Here is a 6,369-nt window from a genome sequence, read left to right as displayed (position 1 = left end):
AAGTACTACCTGCTGGGTTGGAGCTCCCCAAAACACTCAGCTGTTTCGGATGTAGCTCTCATAAACTCTGTATGGGATGGGATCCCCCAAAACACTACCTGTTGGATGGCAACCCCAAAAATGCTACCTGCTATGTAGGTTGAAGCTCCCAAAAACCCTACCTGCTGAGTGAGGTGCAGCTACAAAAACCCTACCAGCTGAGTGAAGTGCAGCTACAAAAACCCTACCTGCTGAGTGAGGTGCAGCTACCAAAACCCTACCTGCTGGGTGAGGAAGAGCTGCCAAAAGCATTACCTGCTGGGTGGGATGGAGCTCAATGGCACCACCTGCTTGGTGGAGGCCGCTGAGCCCTGGCCAAGCTATGGGAGCCCTTGAGGTCATCTGCAGGATGCCAGGTATGCATCTAGATGTCTGTTAGATGGAGATGAACCTTGAGCCTTTCTCCTCAGGATGGGTAGCCATTACAGCCATCTTGTTTATAGCTTCAGCCATCTAGCAACCACTTAAGATTTGATGTCCAAACCTGGATTGGTCACTGGGTGCCTTTTTTAATTAGGGATGTGTTGGGTGCTTAAGGGCCTCTCATTGGCTTTTGTTGGTTTAAAAAACATTTTTTTTAAATCTCTCTATTGGAATGCAAAACCAGCTTATGGAGGTCAGGAGGAGGTCAGATGCACATGTCAATGAATTTGGAATCTTCTCTGAAGCATCTCAGACTGAAGCCATCAACTTAAGCCTATTAACACAGGACCTTCATTGGGGCAATGGGTGCCTGAAAGTGGGAAACCTAGTACGTTATTTAGGGTGTATGTTAGAGGGTATGAGGTCCTCAGTGCCCCTGGCTTTTCTTTGCAGAGTGAATTGCTAGAAGTGGGTAACCTCTTTAATGTTTATACCATCTCTTTATACTATGGGGGACTGGTGCTGATGGGTCGCTTTATAGCCTGATTATGCACTAAGGGCCAATGACCATCTTGACTGGTGGCAGAGAAGAGTCCAATCGACTGGGACCTTATGCACTTAACACAAAGTCTTTAGGGTTTCTGAATGACCTTGTCAGGCTACAGTCATCATGCAGGAGTTAGACATTGGTTAACTTGGCTGCCCATTACATGCCCTGGAAGTGTTCCAGTGGGGTAGAGTTGGGTGTTTATGGGTTTCATGGGTATCCAGGCTTTTCACTTACAGGGAGGGTTTGGTTAATTTGGGTCCCATAACATTTTATCTGAGGCATGATGGATGCCCTGGTTATTCCATGCATCCTATAGTTGGCCATCAGAGTGGTGTGGTCTCTTTTCTCATAATTACTATTATACACGATATATATATAGTGCCAACAGTTTGCGCGGCGCTTTACAATATAAGGAAGACATCACAATACAAGACAAGATGGTAGAGGGCCCTTCCCCTGAGGGCTTACAATCTAACATACTGCACCCGTCTGGTTGCTCTTGGGAGCAAGGCACTCTGAGGAATGGTATTCTGCAATTCTTCCCTTAACAGTCTCTTGCTCTCTGTACAGTACGTTCCTTTGGAACAGAAGACCGTCCGACTGACAGGCCAGCACCCCCTCGCGAAGAGGTATACGAGTATATCATCTTCAGGGGCAGTGACATTAAAGATATTACTGTGTGTGAGCCACCCAAGGCCCAGCATGCCTTGCCCCAGGATCCAGCCATTGTCCAGGTATGTAAACTAAGGATATTACATTGAACGGTTTCCTAAATTGCGTGCAAATTTGTGGGTCATCTATTGGTTTTAAAGCAACCGTGTACTTTGTACCTGACAAAATACTAATGATTTAATAGGAAGTATTATAGGCAAGATGTGCTTTCCTTCCCTGTGGCAGAGCACCCTCAAAATCCAGGTTCAAGCTTGAACTTCCTGAATGCTGCACTTGGCTTGGCAAGCTCCTTCCTGTTGCCTGCGTTAGTGCATAGGCCTATTGACTTGGTTATCAGGTTCCTATCGCTTCCTCAGTCCTCTTCCAGGACAGCTACGCGAGACTTGATTGGCTCCAAAATCCATGTTCACGCTTGAACTTCCTGAATGCTGCACATGGCTTGGCAAGCTCCTCCCTGTTGCCTGCGTTAGTGCATAAGCCTATTGACTTGGTTAACGCAGGCAACAGGGAGGAGCTTGCCAAGCCATGTGCAGCATTCAGGAAGTTCAAGCGTGAACATGGATTTTGGAGCCAATCAAGTCTCGCGTAGCTGTCCTGGAAGAGGATGCTGCACATGGCTTGGCAAGCTCCTCCCTGTTGCCTGCGTTAGTGCATAGGCCTATTGACTTGGTTAACGCAGGCAACAGGGAGGAGCTTGCCAAGCCATGTGCAGCATTCAGGAAGTTCAAGCGTGAACATGGATTTTGGAGCCAATCAAGTCTCGCGTAGCTGTCCTGGAAGAGGACTGAGGAAGCGATAGGAACCTGATAACCAAGTCAATAGGCCTATGCACTAACGCAGGCAACAGGAAGGAGCTTGCCAAGCCAAGTGCAGCATTCAGGAAGTTCAAGCTTGAACCTGGATTTTGAGGGTGCTCTGCCACAGGGAAGGAAAGCACATCTTGCCTATAATACTTCCTATTAAATCATTAGTATTTTGTCAGGTACAAAGTACACGGTTGCTTTAAAACCAATAGATGACCCACAAATTTGCACGCAATTTAGGAAACCGTTCAATGTAATATCCTTAGTTTACATACCTGGACAATGGCTGGATCCTGGGGCAAGGCATGCTGGGCCTTGGGTGGCTCACACACAGTAATATCTTTAATGTCACTGCCCCTGAAGATGATATACTCGTATACCTCTTCGCGAGGGGGTGCTGGCCTGTCAGTCGGACGGTCTTCTGTTCCAAAGGAACGTACTGTACAGAGAGCAAGAGACTGTTAAGGGAAGAATTGCAGAATACCATTCCTCAGAGTGCCTTGCTCCCAAGAGCAACCAGACGGGTGCAGTATGTTAGATTGTAAGCCCTCAGGGGAAGGGCCCTCTACCATCTTGTCTTGTATTGTGATGTCTTCCTTATATTGTAAAGCGCCGCGCAAACTGTTGGCACTATATATATATCGTGTATAATAGTAATTATGAGAAAAGAGACCACACCACTCTGATGGCCAACTATAGGATGCATGGAATAACCAGGGCATCCATCATGCCTCAGATAAAATGTTATGGGACCCAAATTAACCAAACCCTCCCTGTAAGTGAAAAGCCTGGATACCCATGAAACCCATAAACACCCAACTCTACCCCACTGGAACACTTCCAGGGCATGTAATGGGCAGCCAAGTTAACCAATGTCTAACTCCTGCATGATGACTGTAGCCTGACAAGGTCATTCAGAAACCCTAAAGACTTTGTGTTAAGTGCATAAGGTCCCAGTCGATTGGACTCTTCTCTGCCACCAGTCAAGATGGTCATTGGCCCTTAGTGCATAATCAGGCTATAAAGCGACCCATCAGCACCAGTCCCCCATAGTATAAAGAGATGGTATAAACATTAAAGAGGTTACCCACTTCTAGCAATTCACTCTGCAAAGAAAAGCCAGGGGCACTGAGGACCTCATACCCTCTAACATACACCCTAAATAACGTACTAGGTTTCCCACTTTCAGGCACCCATTGCCCCAATGAAGGTCCTGTGTTAATAGGCTTAAGTTGATGGCTTCAGTCTGAGATGCTTCAGAGAAGATTCCAAATTCATTGACATGTGCATCTGACCTCCTCCTGACCTCCATAAGCTGGTTTTGCATTCCAATAGAGAGATTTAAAAAAAATGTTTTTTAAACCAACAAAAGCCAATGAGAGGCCCTTAAGCACCCAACACATCCCTAATTAAAAAAGGCACCCAGTGACCAATCCAGGTTTGGACATCAAATCTTAAGTGGTTGCTAGATGGCTGAAGCTATAAACAAGATGGCTGTAATGGCTACCCATCCTGAGGAGAAAGGCTCAAGGTTCATCTCCATCTAACAGACATCTAGATGCATACCTGGCATCCTGCAGATGACCTCAAGGGCTCCCATAGCTTGGCCAGGGCTCAGCGGCCTCCACCAAGCAGGTGGTGCCATTGAGCTCCATCCCACCCAGCAGGTAATGCTTTTGGCAGCTCTTCCTCACCCAGCAGGTAGGGTTTTGGTAGCTGCACCTCACTCAGCAGGTAGGGTTTTTGTAGCTGCACTTCACTCAGCTGGTAGGGTTTTTGTAGCTGCACCTCACTCAGCAGGTAGGGTTTTTGGGAGCTTCAACCTACATAGCAGGTAGCATTTTTGGGGTTGCCATCCAACAGGTAGTGTTTTGGGGGATCCCATCCCATACAGAGTTTATGAGAGCTACATCCGAAACAGCTGAGTGTTTTGGGGTCAGGTAGCATTTGTATGAGGTCCATCCATCAGGTAACATTTATTGGGAAATCCACCCCACAGGTAATATTTTGGGAGCTCCATCCTCCCACCTAGTAAGGAGGGTTTTTGGGAGCTCCACCCTCCCACATGTAGTATTTTAGAAACTCCACCTCCACCTAGCATGTAGTGTTTTTTGGAGCTCTATTACCCAGCAGGCAATGCTTTTGGGAGGTCCATCCCAACCAGGAGGCAATGGTTTTTGGGAGCTCCATCCCCACCCTCCTGGCAGGCAATGCTTTTGGGATCTCCATCCCACCACCCGGCAGGCATTCCATCCCACCCAGCAGGCAATGCTTTGGGGAGCTCCATCCCACCACCCGGCAGGCATTCCATCCCACCCAGCAGGCAATGCTTTGGGGAGCTCCATCCCACCACCCGGCAGGCATTCCATCCCACCCAGCAGACAATGCTTTGGGGAGCTCCATCCCACCACCCTGCAGGCATTCCATCCCACCCAGCAGGCAATGTTTTGGGGAGCTCCATCCCTTGATTTAATCACATCTGGGTAGCCATGAATAGCAGCCTAGCAGTCGAAACCTCATCAGTAAAATGGCCAAACACAGGAACACCATAAAACCCTCTAATTCTCAAGGCCACCCACCCCAAGACCATGCATATCTAACCAGTACCCCAGGACAAGCTGCGACCGGTAGTTCTCTAGATGGAGAATGTCATCACACTGGTAAAGCCTAATAGGACGTCATGGACGCCCGCCGGTGTTCCCCTGGGGTGACAGGGCTGCCCCAGCCCTCTAGCGGGCACCAGAATCGTGCCCCGAATGACGTCAGCCCTCTGCAGGGAAACACGCACCCCTCCGGGCACAAGCTGGTGAATGGCAGTGACGCACATACACAAATGGTGCACCCCCTTTCTCCCAGGCCCGGAGCCCCCGGCTTCACCTTTGGCTAGGGCCACAGTGGAGTTCTCGGTGTCAATGGTGTACAGGATGCCCTCATAGCGGATCTGCGCCTTGGAGATCAGGCTGATCTTGCTCCCGATGTACGGCGTTCCCGAGCTCATGCTGCAGCTTTGACAGTGAGTCCTCCTACTATACACCTTCCCACCTGAGGAACCCCCCCGGACTGCGAGGCGCCGCCCATCACCTCCCTTTTTAAACCGTTCCAACGGACCCGCCCACTAACACGCCAGCGGGGCGGGGCGCCCTCTCGTTTCTTTACTGCGCAGTCTTCTGTGCGGGTATCTCCGGGCAGGTGACGTTAAGGGCGTTGATTGGCTGTCGCGGGCAGGCTAGGCGAGCCTCGGCAACTAGTGACGCGAGGCACAGCTGCTCCAGGTGACGACATGTGTGTGGGGGGGGAGGCGGCGGCAGCCATGTTGTAGGTGGGACTGGCCGATGTCTGCCAGTGTGATGAGACAGTTCAGTTCACAGGTGACCCGGGGCTTAAAGAGGACCTGTCACCAATAACATCACGTGACTTTATTCATATTTTATTATATTTTTTGGTCTCACCAACCCATTTAATTCTTAGAAACGTTGTTTTTTTTTTTATATACAGAACTGATTGATCACAGGCCATGCTTCGGCCAAACATTTTATTTCTTTTCCAATACAAATTTGGAAAGTTAGAACGTCCATCGGCCTCACCTTGCTGTATGTGGCCCCTCTGGGGTGATTTGTCCCCTTGCTTTCTATTCAAGGGGGGTACCCTTAGCAGGACAGCTGTTATACAAAAAAAAAAAAAATCTCTGTTCCCATTGGACAGGCTACCCTCACTTCCTGTCCTGGTGACCACAGAGGAAGTGAGAGGAACTCTCCCAAATGTGACATAAAAACTGACACAGGTTCTGACTAGGGATAAGCTCGGGTTGGGCCCCAACTTGAGCTTGCCAGAACCGGGAAAGAAGCTGTCAATGCCAGCCCAATCAGCTGAAGCCTGGGCATCTCCCTTCCCCGCAGTTGAATGTAAACAAAGGGGTGGGACGCTGGTGACATCATTGACCTT

The 6,369-nt window shown here is 49.2% G+C and overlaps 1 protein-coding gene across 1 annotated transcript in view; it reads right to left on the bottom strand.

Moving 5' to 3' along the window:
* Positions 1-5,511, bottom strand: part of LSM14B (LSM family member 14B) — a 26,076-nt gene extending 20,565 nt beyond the window's left edge. The window contains exons 1-2 of the mRNA XM_018560062.1: positions 5,305-5,511; positions 2,703-2,866 (exon numbers count right to left, since the gene is read on the bottom strand). Of these exons, the coding sequence (XP_018415564.1) occupies positions 2,703-2,866; positions 5,305-5,425 (285 nt within the window). The 5' untranslated portion in view covers positions 5,426-5,511. The remainder of the gene's footprint in view (positions 1-2,702; positions 2,867-5,304) is intronic.
* Positions 5,512-6,369: the final 858 nt, after the last annotated feature.

Source organism: Nanorana parkeri, unplaced genomic scaffold, assembly GCF_000935625.1.
Source record: "Nanorana parkeri isolate BGI_ZX_2015 unplaced genomic scaffold, ASM93562v1 scaffold17, whole genome shotgun sequence".
Lineage (NCBI taxonomy): Eukaryota > Metazoa > Chordata > Amphibia > Anura > Dicroglossidae > Nanorana > Nanorana parkeri.
Note: the sequence above shows the minus strand (reverse complement) of the source record. Positions and strands in the feature narration are given on the sequence as shown.